We start from the raw sequence: 21587 nt of genomic DNA, 5'->3' as shown, positions 1-21587 counted from the left end.
AAGACTATGTCATTGGGGTAGGAGTATAGGAGGGGGCTTGAGGTCCGAGTCCGGTGCTTCCTCAAGCAGCGGGCGGGGTGGGTCGGGTGGGTCGGGGGGGCTGCAGGGCAGAGAGAGACAGACAGACCGTCACTGAGACTCACCCGGCCCCCTCTAACTACATCCCAGAGCAGCTCACACCTCCAACCCCGACCCCCCCGGCCGCCGCCGCCGCCGCCGCTCTGGGACTGAACCTCACGCTCACACACACACACACGCAAACACACACACACACGCACGCACACACACACACACACACACACACACAGACCCGGAGCACGCAGACGCAGGATGGAGGGTCAAACAGAAAGACACGGAGCCTCGGCCAGGCCTGCTGGGACCTTACCTCCGTCAGACCGCGGCAGACCCTGATCCCGGATCAGGTCCTGAAAGAGAACCGACAGGAGAACAGTCAGTCCGGATCACAGGACAGACCCGGCTCAGCGGCTTCAGGGAGGGTAGTGTGGAGGACCGTGGTCTGAGCGTGATGAGCATCAGCTGACTGATCGCTCCCTCCACGCCGTCTCCTCAAACACTCACGTCGATGTTGACGGGCTCGATGGTGTTGATGTGGACGTTGGGGGCGGAGGACGAGCGGTCCCGCTGCCCGAACTGGTTGCGGTGGTCCTCCTCGTTGGGCCGGAAGCTGGGGGGGATGGGGATGGACTTGGACGGGGACAGGGCGGCGTGGCACATGGACCTGCGGACACACGGAGCGCCGTCAGCCGGCGTCCGGGACCCGGGGCGGCGGACGCTGCTCACTCACCCGGTGGAGTCCGACGGGGGCAGCGAGGGACAGACCTCAGACACGGGGGTGGTGCCCTCAGAGGACACCTCCTCCTGAGGGAACGGGTGGTGCTCGAAGAACTTGGACACAAGCAGCAAACTGCAGGAAGGACAAGACCGAGGTTCAGCAACAGAGAGCTGCTGGCAGTCCTGAAGCTCCACGGCGGGAACAGGACGGTCTCAACGCCACGGCGAGGAACAAACCAGGACGGTCTCAACGCCACGGCGAGGAACAAACCAGGACGGTCTCAACGCCACGGCGAGGAACAAACCAGGACGGTCTCAACGCCACGGCGAGGAACAAACCAGGACGGTCTCAACGCCACGGCGAGGAACAAACCAGGACGGTCTCAACGATATGGCGAGGAATGAACCAGGACGGTCTCAACGATACGGCGAGGAACAAACCAGGACGGTCTCAACGATACGGCGAGGAATGAACCAGTCCTCCAGGAATCAGAGAAGCTTCTTTAACCAGCTTTAATCTCGCCCCTGACCTGCCACCTAAACGTGGTGGGGGAGTTTGAGCGCCCGCCTGATCCCAGGAGCTGTGTTGTCGGGGGGTTGATGCCCCTGGTAGAGTCTCCCAAGGCAAACAGGTTCTGGGTGACGGGTCAGACTGAGACCAGGTCAAAAGCCCTTATGAGAAAGAGGAACAATGAAGGTCGTGACGTCGCCCGGTAGGGCGCAGCCGGGGTCCAGCCCCAGACCCTGGAGCCCGGCCTGGGGTTGGGGCTCGCAAGCGAGTGCCCAGTTGCCGGGTCTTAGCCCACGGGGCCCGGCCGGGCTCGGCCCGAAGCAGAGACTGGTTCTCGGGACATGGAATGTCCCCTCGTTGGGGGGGAGGAGCCTGAGCTTGTGAGGGAGGCCAAGAGGTACCGGCTAGATCAGTCGGACTCACCTCCACACACAGCCTGGACTCTGGAACCCAACCTCTGGAGAAGGGCTGGACTCTCCACTGCTCTGGCGTTGCCGTGGTGAGAGGCAGCGGGCTGGTGTAGGAGGAGGACTATCGGTCAGCCTCCAAGAAATTCTGGCAAACCGTCCAGCGCCTCAGGAGGGGAAAGCAGGTCTTCACCGTTTACAGGGGGGGAGGAGCTGCTGTCCTCCACTGGGGACATTATAGGATGGTGGAAGGAAGACTTTGAGGACCTCCTCAATCCTGTCGCCACGTCTTCCGTAGAGGAAGCAGAGGCTGAGGTCTCAGAGGGGGACTGAGGTCTCAGAGGGGGACTGAGGTCTCAGAGGGGGACTGAGGTCTCAGAGGTGGACTTGAGGTCTCAGAGGGGGACTGAGGTCTAAGAGGTGGACTCGTCCATCGTCCATCACCCAAGCCGAAGTCACCGAGATTCGCCCCGAATACCTCAAGTCTCTGGATGTGCAGGACTGTCTTGGTTGACACGTCTCTGCAACAGGGCGTGGCGGTCGGGGACGGTGCCTCTGGATTGGCAGACCGGGGTGGTGGTCCCCCTGTTTGGGTGTGCTCCAACTATACAGTATTTGCAGCTGATGTCACACACCCGGCCTCGCAACGCACTCTGGGGAGTCGCGGCCATGTTGGAGTGAAAACAAACATTCAGGCGTATGACGCTCTCTCACTATTCTAGAGGACTATGTGGCTAATTTTGGTCGGAGGAGAGTGAATAAATGGAAAATGACCACAAAACGGTAAGGACATAAAATCTGTTGTGTTTGGTGTGAATAGGTTTGAGATTTGGCGAAGAAGTGTGTGAGAAACATGCGATCTGAGGTGCTGCTGTGAAATGTGAAGCTGGGTTTTGGATTTGTTTTGCCGCTGGCGGGAGCTGGTCGGCTCAGAGAATATTCTGCCTGCTGTCTCTTAAAGTGTAGATTTTCTAGTTTCATATGATATCCATTATGTTGTGGTGGAGCAGACGGATCTTACGTTGTGTAGCGTTTTGTGTCTGGAGGAGCGGGGGAGGGGGGCGTGGCGAATTGTCGCGTCTGGATTTTAAAGTTGTTATAAAACAAACACTCGGTGGTCAAAGTGCAGCTGAAGCGTTCGGTTAGTGAGATTAAGGCTTCTGGTTTGAGACACAGTTGAAAGAAATCATCCTCACAGCATATTTGTCAGTTTTTACACTGGTTGAAGTGGAGCAGACGGCTGCTGGATCCGGTACCGGGTCCGGGTTAAATGACTTCCGTGATGAACAAGTCGATTTTGGCCTGGAGTTTAACACTGACATGTAAGTTAGCAGATCTACGCACTAAATGTCCGCATACTCCCGGTCACGGGGTTCTTGAGTCTCAGCTGTGCATGGCTGGAACAGGCAGCTGGCATTGAGTCCGGGTCCTGCTGCAGCCTGAAATCTGTAGTTCCTCCCGGTACCGGTCTTTGTGTGTTACGTCCAGATTGTCCTCTTGATCTGACAACACAACAACATCCCCACTCTCCTTATAAGTCGACATTTTCAACGTTAAAGAACACGAACGCGCAATACTGTATGTAATGAAACCGCGTATCACTGGTTGTTTTCACTCCAATATGGCGGCGGTCCTCCGGTTGCCAACCCCCGGGTCACCTGACTGCAAAAACTCTATAGGGGGATCACACTCCTCAGCCCCCCCCGGGAAAGTCTACTCCAGGGTACTGGAGAGGAGGATTCCACCGATAGTGGAACCTCGGATTCAGGAGGAACAATGCAGTTTTCATCCTGGTCGCGGAACCCTGGACCAGCTCTATACCCTCCATAGGGGCTCGAGGGCTCATGGGAGTTCGCCCAACCAGTCCACATGTGCTTTGTGGACTTGGAGAAGGCGTTCGACCGCGTCCCTCGTGGCGTCTTGCGGGGGGGCTCCAGGAATACACACTCCGGGGCCCCTTGATCAGGGCCGTCCGGTCTCCGTAGGACCGGAGTAGGAGTCTGGTCCACATTGCCGGCAGTAAGTCGGACCTGTTCCCGGTGCATGCTGGACTCCAGCAGGGCTGAACTTTGTCAGCGGTTCTGTTCAGAATCTTTATGGACAGAATTTCTAGGTGCAGCCAGGAGCCGGAGGGGGTCCGGTTCAGGGACCAGGAGCCGGAGGGGGTCCGGCTCAGGGACCAGGAGCCAGAGGGGGTCCGGTTCAGGGACCAGGAGCTGGAGGGGGTCCAGTTTGGGGACCAGGGGCCGGAGGGGGTCCGGTTCAAGGACCAGGAGCCAGAGGGGGTCCAGTTCAGGGGCCAGGGGCCGGAGGGGGTCCGGTTTGGGGACCAGGGGCCGGAGGGGGTCCGGTTTGCTTTATGCAGATGATGTTGTCCTGCTGGCTTCATGGAACCTGGACCATCATGCACTGGGGTTCACAGCCGAGTGTGAAGCGACAGGGATGAGGATCAGCACCTCCAGATCTGAGGCCATGGTCCTGGACAGGAAGAAGGTGGTCTGTCCTCTCCAGGTCGGTGGACAGGCTCTGGTCCAGGTGGAGGAGTTTCAGTATCTTGGGGTCTTGTTCACAGTGGGGGGCGGGTGGAGGAGAGACTGACAGGAGGATCGGGGCAGCGGCTGCAGGGATCAGTTGTTTCGGTCTGTCATGGTGAAGAAGGAGCTGAAAGGACAAGCTCTGGATTTACTGGTCAGTCTGCGTCCACACCCTCACCTCATCGGACAACATCCAGATACAAGCGGCTGAAATGAGCTTCCTCCACAGGGTGACTGGACGCTCCCTTAGAGACAGGGGGAGGAGCTCAGAGTAGAGCCGCTACTCCTCCACATCAAGAGGAGCAGCTGAGGTGCCACCACAGGATGGAACCTCCTGGACGCCTCCCTGGGGAGGGTTCTGGACATGTCCCACCATGAGGAGAAAACCCAGAACAGGATGGAGGGACGATGTCTCTGGGCTGGACTGGGAACGCCTTGGGATTGGACAGTGAGTCTGGGTGTCTCTGCTTAGACTGCTGCCCCCGAGACCCAGTCCCGGATAAGCGGTCGAAAATGGACAGATGGATGGAACTTTAATCTTTGAGCTTGAATAGACCTGTGTCCTGTGGGTGGCGTTACTTCCTGTGGGTGGAGCGGTATAAAGCGTTACTTCCTGTGGGTGGAGCGGTATAAAGCGTTACTTCCTGTGGGTGGAGCGGTATAAAGCGTTACTTCCTGTGGGTGGAGCGGTATAAAGCGTTACTTCCTGTGGGTGGAGCGGTATAAAGCGTTACTTCCTGTGGGTGGAGCGGTATAAAGCGTTACTTCCTGTGGGTGGAGCGGTATAAAGCGTTACTTCCTGTGGGTGGAGCGGTATAAAGCGTTACTTCCTGTGGGTGGAGCGGGATGAAGCAGTTTCAGGTGACTTCAGTGAGTTTGGCTGCTCTGAGTAAACCGAGCAGGAGCAGAATCCCTGAAGGCTGTCAGTGAAACTCAGGAGGACCGTCGGACAGGACGGACGGCAGAGCGGCTCTGCGGCCGGCGGCGGCTGCCGGGACTTACTCCAGCTGGTCGTAGTTGACACACATGAGGGGAACCTCGGTGCTGCAGCGCTGGTGGAACTTGTAGCCACAGGTCTGACAGCGGAACCCCTGGAACAGCAGCTTTCTGCAGAAGTCACAGAAGGCCAGCGTGAAGAAGGTCTTCCTCACCTGTCGGTGCAAACACACACGCAGTGAGCGCACGCACACACGCACGCACACACGCACACACACACACGCACACACACAGGGGCCTGAACGGTGCTTCTGGCGGTCACGCTACGTACGAAGTTGTGTGTGGTGAGCGGGACGTTCTCCAGCACTTCCACATGCAGCTCCTCCCCCGTCAGCCAGGAGATGTCGGTGTCCCAGCCGATGGGCTTCTTCTCCCTGAGGGACGTCCAGAGGGCCAGACGGTCAGTCCCGCCGCCTCACAGCGCTCTCATTCCTCCACTGAAGAGTCGCATTGGTCAGAAAAAATATGGCAAGAAAACCCCAGGATTGCCATCATCTGTTAGTACTGCAGATAACTAAGCAGCTAACCAGCTAACCAGCTAACCAGCTAACCAGCCATCCTGTTGGTGCCGGGTCAGCTCCCTATAAACCTGCTGTTCTGTGAGTATTCCTGTACGTTAGACGACCTCCTCATGCTGCTGGTGCCGGTTCTGCTCTGACGTCAGGACGGGTGACGGTGTTCACCGCGTCACTAGGTGACGGTGACGGTGTTGCCGGTGCGACTCACCCATCCTGTATCCTGTAGGACAGGGTTCTGCAACCTTTATGGCCAAAACAGCCATTTTTGTGATTTTCCACCAGGTCCAGCTGTTCTGGAGCCGTAAAACACATTTAACCTTTAAAACGAGGTGAATACAAAAATGACAGCGAACCCTCTGACATATTTATGGAGTTTAAAGTTCAGAATAGTCAACCTTTTACTACATTTGGCCTATTTTGTACCTGATTTCGTCTTTTTTGCTCCTCTTAAAGCTGCTGTGGGCAGGATTTAGCTAGTCAATGCTAATGTTTCTGTGTTTTCTTTGGATTAAATGTTAGAGTATCCATTGATAATCCTTTAGGAGTGTAGCATAACTGCTCTACCGCGAGGGCGCAGCGTTTCCATCTGTCTCTGTTCTGAGCTGAAAAGGAATCTCCACAGCTCCAGGTATCTTTGACCAATCAGAAGAGCCCATGAGGCTCTAACTGTGATTGGTCGAGGGGCGTTCGTCACACGTTCTTGTGGGAGGGGCTTAACTTGCATAAGGGCGTGATGTCAGAGAAAACGGGACCGGATTGGCTGTGCTGGGTTTCAAATCGCCATCTTAGATGGGTCAAATCGCCATCTTGCTTAGGTAACCCTGAGCAAGATGGCGGAGATGCGGAATCCTGCCTACAGCACTTTTAAAGCAACACTAAGGAACTTTCAGTTTTCGTTGATTTTGGCGGCCACCAGTGGACAAAAGCGGTAGTGTTTGACTGAAGGAATACTACAGTTCCCATGAGGCCTAGCGCGTGGCGTGGTAACATGCTGCTCCCGGTGGCGTGCTGTCGGACTGAACTGGCCTTCATTTGTTTCCAGCGGCTGTGTGAAGGACGGATAGCGACGAGGTCATGAATCTAATGGATAAACAATGTTCCATCATGATGTGACGCATGCCGTAAAGCAGTCCGCACATCTGGAGTGTTTCAGTGAGCAGGGTTCCTCCCACCCTCCTCACAGCTGCTCAGTCCAAGTGAAGCAACACTGACGCCCTCAGGCTGACAGAGGGTCATTCAGCTGCTGGAAGTCGATGTATCATCACAAAAGATATTAAAATGTTTTATTAAGGTTGAAAAGTTCCTTAGAGTCGGTTTAAAGCTTTTTTGTCAGCTGTTTTAACCATTTCAACCAGCTTTGCATGTTTTTTAAAAACCATACTGAATTTTCAGCTTTTAGAAATTCTAGACATTTCACTCCCCCCCCCCCCCCACACACTTTCCCCTCATTCCTTGCGATTTGCCATTTACCCCAACTCTTCTTGTTTTTTAATCCCTTTTGAACCAAGAGTGACGAATCATTGTGAATAACACTGTGGCGTGTCACTAGAATAAAGACTGAAATCTTTATTTACATTTCATGCCGTGAAAGGAGCCGCTTTAGAGCCGCAGGTTGAACACCCCTGCTGTAGGGGGTGGGTGGGTGACGGTGTTCACCACGTCACGGACCTGTCAGGGAGGTGGATGGGTGGCGGAGCGACTCACCCGTCCTGTATCCTGTAGACAGCGCAGCACTCTGGGATGAGGCCTCGCATCATCAGAGCTTTCTTCAGCGAGTCCCTGACTGTCATGCCGCAGCGGGCCGGGACCTGGACAGACAGGGACGTCTCCAGTCAGACCCCACTCCCAAAGCCCCGCAGAGTCTGTGTGTGTGTGTGTGTGTGTGGGGTCAGGCCCAGCAGGACCCTCAGACGTACCACGGTCCTCTGCTTGTTGGGCAGGAACACCCTGACGATGGGCTTCTGGGGGGAGCGCAGGTTGACCCGGGCGGCGTCGTTGGGGGTCTGCAGGACGGCCAGGGTGTTGGGGGCGGAGGGGAAGGGCTGCGGCCCCCCTCCCGCCGCGCAGCCCCCTCCCATCTTGACCTCCAGGAGGGCCGGGACCGTCGGGGAGCAGGAGAAGTCTGCCCCGCCCCCCATGGCCTCCAGCAGCTGCTGCTCCCGCTGCTGCAGCGCGTCCAGCTTACTGGTGTACTCCTCATAGGCCTGCCACACACACACACACACACACACACACACACACACCCTGACTGCACGGCTCCAGCACCAGGTCAGCACCCCTGCAGCTCCGAGCCACGCCTACCTCCAGGTATATGGAGGGGGGGTTGTGCTCGCCTCCAAACTTGTCCAGAAGAGCCTCCAGGTGTTCCTGTGTCAGCTTGATCATCTGTTTGATGTTCCAGATCTGCAGACACACACACCACAGGTCAGCAGAGCGCCCTCGCACACACACACACACACACACACACACACACACACACACACACACACACACACACACACACACACACACACACACACACACACACACACACACACACACACACACACACACACACACACACACACACACACACACACACACACGGAGATCCCAGCTTCCCCCTGATGCAGCATGCGCCCCCTGCTGGGCTTCATGTGTAAAAACCAGGAGCAGCGGCCAACACCACATGGCTTCTGCAGTCACCAGCACCTGTGTGAAGCCTGTGTGAAGCGGGGCCACGACCCAGAGGACTGAACCTGGATCACTTCACAGAGTGTTCATGACAGACCCTTTCACCCAACAGGACCGGTCTTAGTGGACTGTCAACAGGTCCAGTGTCCACACTGTGTCCAGATATCTGTCTCAGGCTCCATTTGAAGTGACGGACAATCAGCAAGGTTTTAGTCCAGAGGGGCACGACTCTCAGTCCAGATTCCACTGGTCCTGGTCCTCGTTCTGGTCCAGATTCTCCTGGTCCTGGTCCCGATCCCGGTCCAGATTCTTCTGGACTTGATAGTTTTAGACTTGACAGTAACAACAATCCAACTGGATGTTCTGTCCATATGAATGTCCGTGTTCTCCACTCTTAATGTTTACAGTGTACTGTTCTCCGTGTTCTCTCTTAATGGGAGCTCAAATAAAGACCTGGAACCAGTGAAGAGAGAGGAGCTCCTCAGACTGAAGGACAGAGTCTTTAGAATCCTCTGAAATCCGGAAACCTGGAGGGTAAATCAGAGGCTTTTTAGCTACTCTGACCTCTAAACTGAAGAGGGTTCGATCTGATCCTCTGGATCAGAGTCCAGTCCCACGTTCTGATCTAAGCTGCTCCCAGAGTCCGCTCCTACAGCCCTCCGTGGGTTTCCTTTAGCATGAGCATCCTGAACCACTGGGACCACTGCATGAGGCTCAGCATGAATCAGCCTCAGCTGCTACAGTGTCGAAACCAAAGTGACTAATTTAACATGAAGTTACTGAGTGGTGCTGCTCAGAAGAACACTGTCAGCCCATCAGGATCCTCTACTTCAACAAACCACAGCCTGAGAGCAATAACGATTGAATAACGATGACTGAGGCATGCTGGGAAAACGCAGGAAGTGCTGAAAGTTCTTGCAAAAGTTCCTGGACCGCATTATATTACAAGAACCAGCTCCTCTGTCTTTCAGGAGCTGTTACATTCAGAGCTGATGGACATGTCTCTGCTTTTATCTACATCTGGACAAAAAGAGTCACGTCCAGAATTATTCACACCCTCATCAATGATTAAGAGAAAAGCCTTCATTAACCATCACAGCAATCAGGCTCTTCCTGGAATTACTGCGCAGTTTCTTATATGTCTCATTTTCAGCACTGAGCTCCAACTCTGTCCTTCTAAACATGTCCTCCGTTTAGTCCTCATAGCCCATCCCTCTGAAGAGACACCTGTCTCCAGGAGACGCCACACCTTTGGACTGTAGGGTGTCCCCTCATTAGACCTGTTCTCAACACGCACCTGTATGACTGTTAAAATTAAAAAGATCTGTTTTCCCAGTCATATATTTTCTCATTTTAGTTTTCTTAAATCTCATCTCGTCTCGTGATCGTGGCACGAATATGGAGAGTTGTCCCGTCAGATGAGTGTCTCGCCACACCCCGAGTGGTCACCTGGTAACACCAAACACAGAGTCTCCAGGTAAACATAGAGCCCCCAGGTAAACATAGAGCCTCCAGGTAAACATAGAGCCTCCAGGTAAACACAGAGTCTCCAGGTAAACATAGAGCCTCCAGGTAAACATAGAGCCTCCAGGTAAACGTAGAGCCTCCAGGTAAACGTAGAGCCTCCAGGTAAACACAGAGCCTCCAGGTAAACATAGAGCCTCCAGGTAAACATAGAGCCTCCAGGTAAACATAGAGCCTCCAGGTAAACATAGAGCCTCCAGGTAAACATAGAGCCTCCAGGTAAACACAGAGTCTCCAGGTAAACATAGAGCCTCCAGGTAAACATAGAGCCTCCAGGTAAACGTAGAGCCTCCAGGTAAACGTAGAGCCTCCAGGTAAACACAGAGCCTCCAGGTAAACATAGAGCCTCCAGGTAAACATAGAGCCTCCAGGTAAACATAGAGCCTCCAGGTAAACACAGAGCCTCCAGGGGGTATTGCACAAAAGTCGGATAAATACATCCAGGATAAATGAAAATGCGCGGCTTGAGTCAGCCTAGTCGGTGTTTTCTCAGATTAATCGGTTGCACGTTTGCCGAGCCTGGATGAAAAGACGCGGCTTACTCCAGCCAGGTGTGGAGCATCAGGATAAGTGTGCGTTCACGGCGTTCTTCAGAAGACCACGCCATCGATCACAGAATCACAGAATCACAGATTGAAAATGGAACAAGGACGAGCGTCTTACTTCACACGGGATGAGCAGCAGTGTGGACTATACCGCGGCTGTAGGGGGGGCTCTCTTAAAAAGGGGGGTGCCCCAGAGCGAGGACTTTACACAAAACACATCCATTAATTTCACTCCATATATTCCAGCCTGTACGTCTGCTTTAAGTGACGTTTAAGACATAGCGCCCCCGCGCTTCAATGGTGAGAACAAGTACTGCATGCAGGCCGCAGCTTTATTAAAGTGAAACAGTGACGCTCAGATCATCCACTAAAAATGGCCTCATTCTGTATATGATCCATGATTATGATCATACAAAAATGATAATAAAATACAGGAAATACACGGGGGAAACAGCATTTTGCCAATATTTAGGATATGTATTTAAGAAAATTTCAACTCTGTGTCGTGTTATCTATTGAATCAATTGTCCTCATGCTGTGTTCTGTTTCATCCTCATCTGTCATGAAGAACAAACCTAAACCAAAACAAAGGTTCATTTCAAAAGACCAGGGAGGTATTTTGTTATTTACCTGACAGTTTCGGCAGCTGTCAGCTGTCTTCTTCAGAGATGGCGCTGTTCTCCCGCTTCCACCAGTGGGAGAATAGCGCCAAAACCTGTATAAATCAGCTGACAAGATACGTCACCACAACATCACGTGACTCTCTGAAGAAGACAGCTGACAGCTGCCGAAACTGTCAGGTAAATAACAAAATACCTCCCTGGTCTTTTGAAATGAACCTTTGTTTTGGATTATAACTTGGAAGACCAATGAACCTTTTTGGACTAAGAACAAACCTGTCGGCCAGAAAAGAACCTGCAGCAGGTGAAAACCAGACAGAAAATATTCTGCAGTCTGGTGAGTTACTTAAGTGTAACCCAAAGAGCAATTATCAAATGAAGTGATGAAACTGTTTCTTCTGAGAATGAATTTCTGTATGACTGTAGCTGTTAAAAGAGTGGAGTCAGAATGATGTGGGACCGTTCACTCCTAAAGCTGGAGTCCTGAAATAGGACGATTTTCCTATTTTCAGGAGACAGTTAAGACAAAATGATGCTGTCTGTTATACTGTGTCCATTTCAGTGGTGTGAGACATTTATTTTTCCTTTGTTTCTCATTTTACTCATTGCGTAGCTTCAGGGTTGTTTTATTTTATTTCTTATTCTTTATTTTTTACATCAGTGTGGTTTAGTACCAATTTCATTAAGGTTTTTTTTTTCCATTGTCTTTACAATAATTGTGAACCTTTTATTGTAGGACTTGTATTAATAAAGAAAGGATTCTGAAACGTCTGTGTTGAAAGTTATGTTGGTCTTCATATAATCTGAGCAACAAAATAATACTAAAATCAACCAGACCCTGCAGAAGCAACGAATACAGTAATAAGATTTGGCTGCAGGAGGATTAAATGATGTAATGTGTGTAAAAATCCAGGAAATGCTGTAAACCACGCCCATTTCTCACATTGTTGACAGCAGTTTAATCTGATCCTGGTAGTTAGCCTGCTGTGGAGCAGCTAGCTGCAGAGAATAAATCACCATGGTGACTGTCCGGGATAAACTTGGCCAGCTTTTGTGCAACCGACTAGAGGCTAACTTAATCCAGGATAACAAGATCACCACAGGATAACAACAGTTTGCCGGCTTCATCCCTTATCCTGGTTTTGTGCAATACCCCCCAGGTAAACACAGAGCCTCCAGGTAAACACAGAGCCTCCAGGTAAACATAGAGCCTCCAGGTAAACACAGAGCCTCCAGGTAAACACAGAGCCTCCAGGTAAACACAGAGCCTCCAGGTAAACACAGAGCCTCCAGGTAAACACAGAGCCTCCAGGTAAACACAGAGCCTCCAGGTAAACACAGAGCCTCCAGGTAAACACAGAGCCTCCAGGTAAACACAGAGCCTCCAGGTAAACACAGAGCCTCCAGGTAAACACAGGGCCTCCAGGTAAACACAGAGCCTCCAGGTAAACACAGAGCCTCCAGGTAAACACAGGGCCTCCAGGTAAACACAGAGCCTCCAGGTAAACACAGAGCCTCCAGGTAAACACAGAGCCTCCAGGTAAACACAGAGCCTCCAGGTAAACACAGAGCCTCCAGGTAAACATAGGGCCTCCAGGTAAACGCAGAGCCTCCAGGTAAACACAGAGCCTCCAGGTAAACACAGAGCCTCCAGGTAAACACAGGGCCTCCAGGTAAACACAGAGCCTCCAGGTAAACACAGGGCCTCCAGGTAAACGCAGAGCCTCCAGGTAAACACAGAGCCTCCAGGTAAACACAGAGCCTCCAGGTAAACACAGGGCCTCCAGGTAAACACAGAGCCTCCAGCCAGCGGTCCTGAACATTCAGGATCCCGGTTATCATCAGGACGACGTGCTTCTTTCCCCATTCCATTTTTTCATGGTGTTTTGTGGCGCAGTGTGAGGGTTGTTAACCCTTACCCTTAACCTAACTCTAAAACAGCATAAGACACATGGTTCTCTTCAAAGCATTTCATCCTCATGTCGTCTTAAAATACAGGACATACTGGGATTATCTTAAACTGCAAATCAATATAAGACAAAACACTCTGCAGCATAAAATTTTAATTACTGTTAAACTAGTATATCTGAACGGTGACCTGAAGTTACTTTCATTGACTCAACAGTGGACAGTGGTACAGAACTACTAAAACTAGAACTATACAAATACTAGTACTAGGGTTGCAAAGGGGCAGAAAATTTCCAGCAAATTTCCAGAAACTTTCCATGGGAAGTTAAGCTGGGGAATTTTGGAAATATTCCAAATTAGAAACTTTCCATGGTAAATACGGGAATTATGGAATTATGGGACTTAATGGGAATTAACTGGAAATTGGGGGTAATTTGAACAAACTATCATATCCAAACATAAATGTGATTTTTTTTTGTTATAAGCAGACATCCATGCAAAATATTACAAAAACATCACATTTCAACAGGTTCATGTCAGTACAGCTTTAGTTTTTATTCTTGCATGAACAATTATTTTAATAAACCAAAACATGAATGTTGAGTAAATACTAAGCCCCTCCCTCACCAATCTGCAGAAGAAACAGCATCAAATTTGAGCTAGCTACCACCATAATAAGCTAGCCTCTTAAACGGTCAATCAAACGGAAACTAGCTTTCATTTAGCACCTAACTTACCAGCTAGTTAGCTACTGCAACTGTATTAATACGTTTTTATTTAATATTTGCAAGTTAACAGGGCCTGGGTAAATATATTTACCCCATGATATTATCAAAACTTACTTTGACTTTATATAGTCCGCGGCTCAAATGTGTGGCTTCAATAGTGTTGTGCTTTGAGCTCTAAAGTGTGTCCAGCAGGCTTCAAGAAATCAGCTGTGCAGTGATGGAGGAATGCTCAGTGCATGTAGGGGGCGTGGCCTCAGTAGCCCTGCAGTAAGCAGTGTGCTGTGTGCAGTGATGGAGGAGTGGGCTTGCATTAAATCTTCTTGTTTTAGCCAAGACTATGCTACAATATATTCCCCCCAACAAAATTTAAGTTCCCTGTTAAGGGCCAACCTTCAATTTTGGATAAATTTTGTTATTTATTCCCATATGTTCCCATTAATTCCTATATATTCCCAGTGTTTCCCCTCGGTTGAGAATTTACTTGTGGTGGTGGGCCGGGCGGTGTAGGAGGACGTTGCGGTCTTTGATAAGTGCATTCACAATAACCTTGTCAAACTGGTTTATGAACTATGTATTATTTATTCTAGATACATCTTAAGCCTGCTTTAACATAAACAGAACCAAAAAGAAAAGCGAAATAAAAAAAATGAAGGTAAATAGCCATTTAAAGCCACTTGCAAAGCGAGTTGCAAAGCTGACAGTTTGTGTCAGAGCAGTGTATTTTCTTGGTTTAGTAAAAAAGATCTCCAATGCCTTTCGGTACAGAAAGGATCGGGGGTCAGGTCCACTTATGCTGATGCGCATGCATGCAGCAAGATGCTCCCCTTGCAGCCTGTTCCTCAGTTCAGTTTTGATCTAAAAGAGAAAAAAAACTTGCATAACCAGAATGCAAAAGAGCACAAGAAAATTAACTGAAATCATTCACATTGTGCTCTTATGCATTATGGTTTAAATCACTTACTAGAGCTGGGCGATATAGCCTCAAATCAATATCACGATAATATTAAGCAGTTCACCTCGATAACGATAAATGGACGATAATTATCTACTTGGGGGGGTATTTAATCACAACTTTTTATTGTACTGGATTAAATTTATGACAGTTTACTGTGGGCTCAGGTGGTGCAAACATTATTATTATTTTATTTCTCATTGAATGGGGTCAATTTTCTTGAAATGCTATTACATTTATCAAGATTAGGGTACAAAACATATCTATGTATCCTAACTTTCACAGCAACAGACGTCCAAATCCGACAGAACTCTGCTGGTAATGTAAATGTTTTCTCTGTGGGTTTTAGGGAAAATCCGATGACTGGAAGACTATAGAAAATTATTAATGTTCCGTGGTTCCAGATGTTTCCAGTGTGATGTGGTGTTTTGAGCAGCTGAGAATGGAACACAACTGGACGTCTACCTGTCCCTGAATTACAAATGAGCCCAACTTATTTGTTTACAATCTCTTTCTCAGTTTCCTGTCCATACAGCATCGCTTCAGGAAATATCTACATCCACGCAACATAACAAGGACTCAAAACGATGTAGTTCACCCGCCAGGCCTTCAGATGGCGCTGTCACTCTGACACAGCAACTCCAAAATAGAGAAGAAGACACGGAGCAGGACTCGGAGCTGCACACGCAGCGTCATATAAACAAACACAACACCAGAACATACAGCCTGCTCAATAAAACAGCATGAGGAGCTTCTGCAGGAAAAATCAGCCAATCGAGCTGATTATAAGTTTTACTGTCCGGGACGGTCGACCAGCATTAATCTGCAGCCTGCAGGCTGTTAGCCTGTAGCCGCTAGCGGCTAAACTAGCATGCTTCCATGCTATGTGTCCAGAGATCAGAGTACACGGGGGTGCGCGAGCCTGACACCCAGTGTGAGAGACAGACCGCGCGTTTTTTTTTTTTTCCATTCATCTTCTTGGGCGGGTGTCAATCTACTTGGGCGGCCCACCCAAGTAAAGTGTATGTAGGGGAAACTCTGTATTTCCGTTAATTCCCATGGAAAGTGTCCAACTTCAAAAATTCCCGGAATTTTGCAACCCTAACTAGTACTATACTAACTACACTAACAGTACTAATGGTAGACTGGTTCATAAAAAAATGAGTTTGCAGTAAACTTGGTTTTGGGAAGAAAAGTACTTTCACATGTGAAGCTTTTCGAGCAGAATGATCATGGAGTATGGAGCTTAACAGCGAACTGCTCCTTCAAACAAAGTCACTGCTTCAAAAGTCAAATTTAACCCGTTTTCAAAGAGTTTTCAAATGTCAGCTGTTTCACTTCAAAACAAAAAAATCCAAAACATGTCCAGACTTTGAATTTAAAAAGTGATGCTGGGGTTTTATCTCGGAACGTTTTTTAAAAAAAGGTTATTTTTGCTCAGATGTGACACTGCGACGGGATGGAGAAGGACAAGAGATGGAGATCAACATTTTGCCCTCTGCTGCACAAACCATTCTACAACCCGTCTTCTAAACAAATGGTTTTAAAATTCTTGGGGTCGAAAAAAAAATGGATATTTGAATAATTAAAATCAATTTTAAAACTGCTAATCAATGTGACTCAATTTTGTCCCACCTCCAGTTACTGCAGTATGTGCAAAATGTAAATACATAAATCCTGAAAACTGAAAATGTAACCAAGTTTCATTGGTAAACCTCCTCTATAGCGACTCTACATCTCCTCTATAGTGACTCTACATCTCCTCTATAGTGACTCTACAGCTCCTCTATAGCGACTCTACATCTCCTCTATAGCGACTCTACATCTCCTCTATAGTGACTCTACAGCTCCTCTATAGTGACTCTACATCTCCTCTATAGTGACTCTACAGCTCCTCTATAGTGACTCTACAGCTCCTCTATAGTGACTCTACAGCTCCTCTATAGTGGCTCTACAGTTCCTCTATAGCGGCTCTACAGCTGCTCTATAGTGGCTCTACAGCTCCTCTATAGTGGCTCTACAGCTCCTCTATAGTGACTCTACATCTCCTCTATAGTGGCTCTACAGCTCCTCTATAGTGACTCTACATCTCCTCTATAGTGGCTCTACATCTCCTCTATAGAGACTCTACAGCTCCTCTATAGTGACTCTACATCTCCTCTATAGAGACTCTACAGCTCCTCTATAGAGACTCTACAGCTCCTCTATAGTGACTCTACATCTCCTCTATAGTGACTCTACAGCTCCTCTATAGAGACTCTACAGCTCCTCTATAGTGGCTCTACAGCTCCTCTATAGAGACTCTACAGCTCCTCTATAGTGACTCTACAGCTCCTCTATAGTGGCTCTACAGCTCCTCTATAGTGACTCTACAGCTCCTCTATAGTGACTCTACATCTCCTCTATAGTGACTCTACAGCTCCTCTATAGTGACTCTACATCTCCTCTATAGTGACTCTACATCTCCTCTATAGTGACTCTACATCTCCTCTATAGTGACTCTACAGCTCCTCTATAGTGACTCTACAGCTGCTCTATAGTGACTCTACAGCTCCTCTATAGTGACTCTACAGCTCCTCTATAGTGACTCTACAGCTCCTCTATAGTGACTCTACAGCTCCTCTATAGCGACTCTACAGCTCCTCTATAGCGACTCTACAGCTCCTCTATAGCGGCTCTACAGCTCCTCTATAGAGACTCTACAGCTCCTCTATAGTGGCTCTACAGCTCCTCTATAGTGACTCTACATCTCCTCTATAGTGACTCTACAGCTCCTCTATAGTGACTCTACATCTCCTCTATAGTGACTCTACAGCTCCTCTATAGTGACTCTACATCTCCTCTATAGTGACTCTACAGCTCCTCTATAGTGACTCTACATCTCCTCTATAGTGGCTCTACATCTCCTCTATAGAGACTCTACAGCTCCTCTATAGTGACTCTACATCTCCTCTATAGAGACTCTACAGCTCCTCTATAGAGACTCTACAGCTCCTCTATAGTGACTCTACATCTCCTCTATAGTGACTCTACAGCTCCTCTATAGAGACTCTACAGCTCCTCTATAGTGACTCTACATCTCCTCTATAGTGACTCTACAGCTCCTCTATAGAGACTCTACAGCTCCTCTATAGAGACTCTACAGCTCCTCTATAGAGACTCTACAGCTCCTCTATAGTGGCTCTACAGCTCCTCTATAGAGACTCTACAGCTCCTCTATAGTGGCTCTACAGCTCCTCTATAGTGACTCTACAGCTCCTCTATAGTGACTCTACAGCTCCTCTATAGTGGCTCTACAGCTCCTCTATAGTGACTCTACAGCTCCTCTATAGTGACTCTACAGCTCCTCTATAGTGACTCTACATCTCCTCTATAGTGACTCTACAGCTCCTCTATAGTGACTCTACAGCTCCTCTATAGTGACTCTACAGCTCCTCTATAGTGACTCTACAGCTCCTCTATAGTGACTCTACATCTCCTCTATAGTGACTCTACAGCTCCTCTATAGTGACTCTACATCTCCTCTATAGTGACTCTACAGCTCCTCTATAGTGACTCTACATCTCCTCTATAGTGACTCTACAGCTCCTCTATAGTGACTCTACATCTCCTCTATAGTGACTCTACATCTCCTCTATAGTGACTCTACAGCTCCTCTATAGTGACTCTACATCTCCTCTATAGTGACTCTACAGCTCCTCTATAGTGACTCTACAGCTCCTCTATAGTGACTCTACAGCTGCTCTATAGTGACTCTACAGCTCCTCTATAGTGACTCTACAGCTCCTCTATAGTGGCTCTACAGCTCCTCTATAGTGACTCTACAGCTCCTCTATAGTGACTCTACAGCTCCTCTATAGTGACTCTACAGCTCCTCTATAGTGACTCTACAGCTCCTCTATAGCGACTCTACAGCTCCTCTATAGTGACTCTACAGCTCCTCTATAGTGACCAGGGTTTCCACTGTAAAAAAAATGGCACCGGACAACGTGACCGGCAGGTTTTCAATTTACCGGACAAGCGTTTGATTTCCCGGTCAAATATTATCAGGTGGGGGTGGGGGGCGGGGTTGGGAACTTTTCAAATTCTGTCAAATTTCGTGTGGACTACATTTCAATAGAATGTTAGGGGAATTTATTCAAAAATATGCCCAAAGATCAGGCTATATATATAAGTCTACTCAATCGTCTCCTAAAACTCCTAATCGTGACAGCCCCAATTCACACCACCTGCGGTGTCTCTGCAGTCTGCTGGAGGAGGTTGCCAGATCTGTCGTTATCCCCCGTAGACAATTTGAACCCCGTTTTGCTCAATAGAAAGCAGCCCAAACCTCCATCTTGGATGAAAATGCACGTTAAAACCGTATTTGTATGATAAAAACACGTCATAAACACATAATCATTTCATCAACCCGTCCGACGTGTTCAAAAAAGGAGCTTGATTTGGCAGAAACCCGCCCAATCTGGCAACACGGAGCTGCTCCGGTCACAGAGATGTTTTGAGCCATTTTGGAATCATTTGACTTTTCAGCAGTGATGAAGTACAAAACCGTTCATTCTTCTAAAGCGTATAGTGACTACATGACGTTGTTTGTTCTGTGTTCTACCAGAAGAAGTAAAAAAACTGAATATTAAGGCAAAAACACGACAGATTTTATTCTGAAGTCACTTATGTTGGAACACGTATCGGGTTTCCTTCCGTCACCCGACTTGCTTCTGTCTGGATTGACGCGGTAGGGCTGCGGCGTCCGGACAAATAGGATCCTTGCGGAAAGAGACCGGAGCTCCGCAGCGGCTCCGGAGCCGGACCGGAGCCGGACCGGAGCCGGACCGGAGCCGGACCGGAGCCGGACCGCATCCAGTGTGCATCGGGGGCAATAATGACAATCAGGATCCGCACCAGCGACCATGACATCTGGGCTCGATCGCGCTCTGACCCTTTCTCCTCTGAACTATTTTGTTTATTAAAACAGTCTTTAAGTTTCGCCTGTTTCCACGTGTCTCCCGCTGTATTGTTGTTGTGCTTTGTCGGAGTAATGAAACACTGCTACAAGTTTAGTTCCGCCTGAAAAAAAAAGGGTTTTTTCCACGTAGACCAGGCTTATTCATAAAAGATAAAATTCGAGGTTTTATTGTTGTTGTTTTTCAATAGAACGACGTGGAAATTGCCTTTTTTTTTATTCAAATTTTGCTTGGAGGGAATATTCAAATAAAAATTGAGCTTGGAGGGAATATTTTTCACCAGACATTTTGACCGGTGGTGTTAAAATATGTCGGACTTCGGCAGATTTTACCGGTCAAAGTCTGGTAATTACCGGATAACGGAAACCCAGATGGAGGCTCTACAGCTCCTTGGTTGCAGGGAGCTTCCTCTGGCACTGCTGCAAGGACTGCTATCTATTCTTTAGCTCCCACTAGTGCATGGAGGGTGTATTACAGGTATTGGAGCCTTTTAAATGAGTGGAACTGTCCATAAGATACACACAGGGTCAAAGGTCACCTGCTTCAACACATTTCTCTCATCTTGAGCTTGGTTTAGTGGTCTCATCCTGAGGTGGACCAGGGGCCGAGCCAGACCAGGTCTGGTCCAGACCAGGGGCCGAGCCAGACCAGGTCTGGTCCAGACCAGGGGCCGAGCCAGACCAGGTCTGGTCCAGACCAGGGGCCGAGCCAGACCAGGTCTGGTCCAGACCAGGGGCCGAGCCAGACCAGGTCTGGTCCAGACCAGGGGCCGAGCCAGACCAGGTCTGGTCCCTGCAGGGTTTCACTGTAGTGTGTTGATGACAGGAGCATAACGGAGCTGACCTCTGGAGCCAGCTGCTCCACCTGCAGCGCCTCCACCCGGGCAGAGGACCACGTCTGTCCACCTCACACACTACAATACTGAACTGCTGCCCAGCTGCACAGTGGCGTAGTGGTGAGCTCTCTCACTGCACTGCAGAGGGTCCACAGTTTGAGTCCAGGCCCTGTTGTGTGGACTCTGCATGTTCTACCTGTGCAGGTGAAGGCTTCCTGTCACGGTGTGTGTGTGTGTGTGTGTGTGTGTGTGTGAGAGAGAGTGAGAGAGTGAGAGAGAGAGAGCCGGATGAGCGTACTGACAGCTGATCAGATCCTGGGGGACGGAGGCTGTTTGGACACAGACGGACTGAAGCAGGGATCCGTTCTTCACTCAGAGACCGGTCCACACAGAACCACTACAGAGGGTCTGCAGACCCACAGAGACCCCACCAGTCCTGCACCGAGGCCTCTGACCTGAGCCCGCTGCCCCTCCAGGATGAGGAGCACGACTCCTGGCAGCCCGCGCCTCCTGCTCCTCCTCCACCCCCCCGGAGCGGAGCAGCCACAGCCGGACACGAACCCGCAACTCTGCGTGAAACCGAGCTGTAACTGCGTGTCTTTGTTGTGTCAACAGTGTGTGTGTGTGAGCTGCAGTGTGGACGGACCGGGGCCTGGATAAACACACCGGGCCGTGCAGCTCCCCCCTCCCGCATCACTGTCGCATTTCTGGGCTCGGAGCTCCGCTCACCGACCCTCCGCCCCCGGAGCACGGCGCGGGCCCCCGCCGCCGCAGAGCCCCTCCATCCGCCCCCCCGGCCCGGTGTTTCCTCCACCTTTCCATCCGACATCCCCCCCCCCCCCTCCTCCCGGTCCTCGGAGCCCGGGTCCCCCTCTGCCCGCCGCTGCCGGCGGCCCGCCGAGCCAGGCAGCCTACCTCCTCGTCCTGCGGTCCTCCGGGCAGCCCCGGCGGGCAGGACGGGTCCAGCGCCGCTCCCAGCTCCTCCAGGCCCGGCTCCGCGCCCGCCTCCCGCTCCCTGCTGTCTCCGTTAAAGACGGGCGGTGGAGACTCGGCGCTGCTCAACGCCGCCATTTTAAACTGCGA

General features: G+C 50.0%; 1 protein-coding gene across 3 annotated transcripts in view; it reads right to left on the bottom strand.

Moving 5' to 3' along the window:
- braf (B-Raf proto-oncogene, serine/threonine kinase) overlaps positions 1 to 21584 on the bottom strand; it is a 27986-nt gene extending 6402 nt beyond the window's left edge. For 2 of the 3 annotated variants that reach the window (XR_003933307.1, XM_030113428.1), the window contains exons 1-10: positions 21420 to 21584; positions 8060 to 8161; positions 7675 to 7962; positions 7463 to 7566; positions 5512 to 5614; positions 5247 to 5395; positions 806 to 925; positions 580 to 739; positions 386 to 425; positions 1 to 100 (exon numbers count right to left, since the gene is read on the bottom strand). The exon at positions 1 to 100 is cut by the window's left edge and continues 29 nt beyond it. Coding sequence is in view for 2 of the 3 variants with exons in the window: in XM_030113428.1 (XP_029969288.1) it covers positions 1 to 100; positions 386 to 425; positions 580 to 739; positions 806 to 925; positions 5247 to 5395; positions 5512 to 5614; positions 7463 to 7566; positions 7675 to 7962; positions 8060 to 8161; positions 21420 to 21575 (1322 nt within the window). In the remaining variant the exon portion in view is untranslated. The remainder of the gene's footprint in view (positions 101 to 385; positions 426 to 579; positions 740 to 805; positions 926 to 5246; positions 5396 to 5511; positions 5615 to 7462; positions 7567 to 7674; positions 7963 to 8059; positions 8162 to 21419) is intronic. The other variant, XM_030113429.1, reaches the window with a different exon arrangement.
- Between the last annotated feature and the right edge of the window lie 3 nt (positions 21585 to 21587).

Source organism: Salarias fasciatus, chromosome 17, assembly GCF_902148845.1.
Source record: "Salarias fasciatus chromosome 17, fSalaFa1.1, whole genome shotgun sequence".
Lineage (NCBI taxonomy): Eukaryota > Metazoa > Chordata > Actinopteri > Blenniiformes > Blenniidae > Salarias > Salarias fasciatus.
The sequence above is the reverse complement of the archived record's forward strand: the minus strand, read 5'-3'. Positions and strand labels throughout refer to the sequence as shown.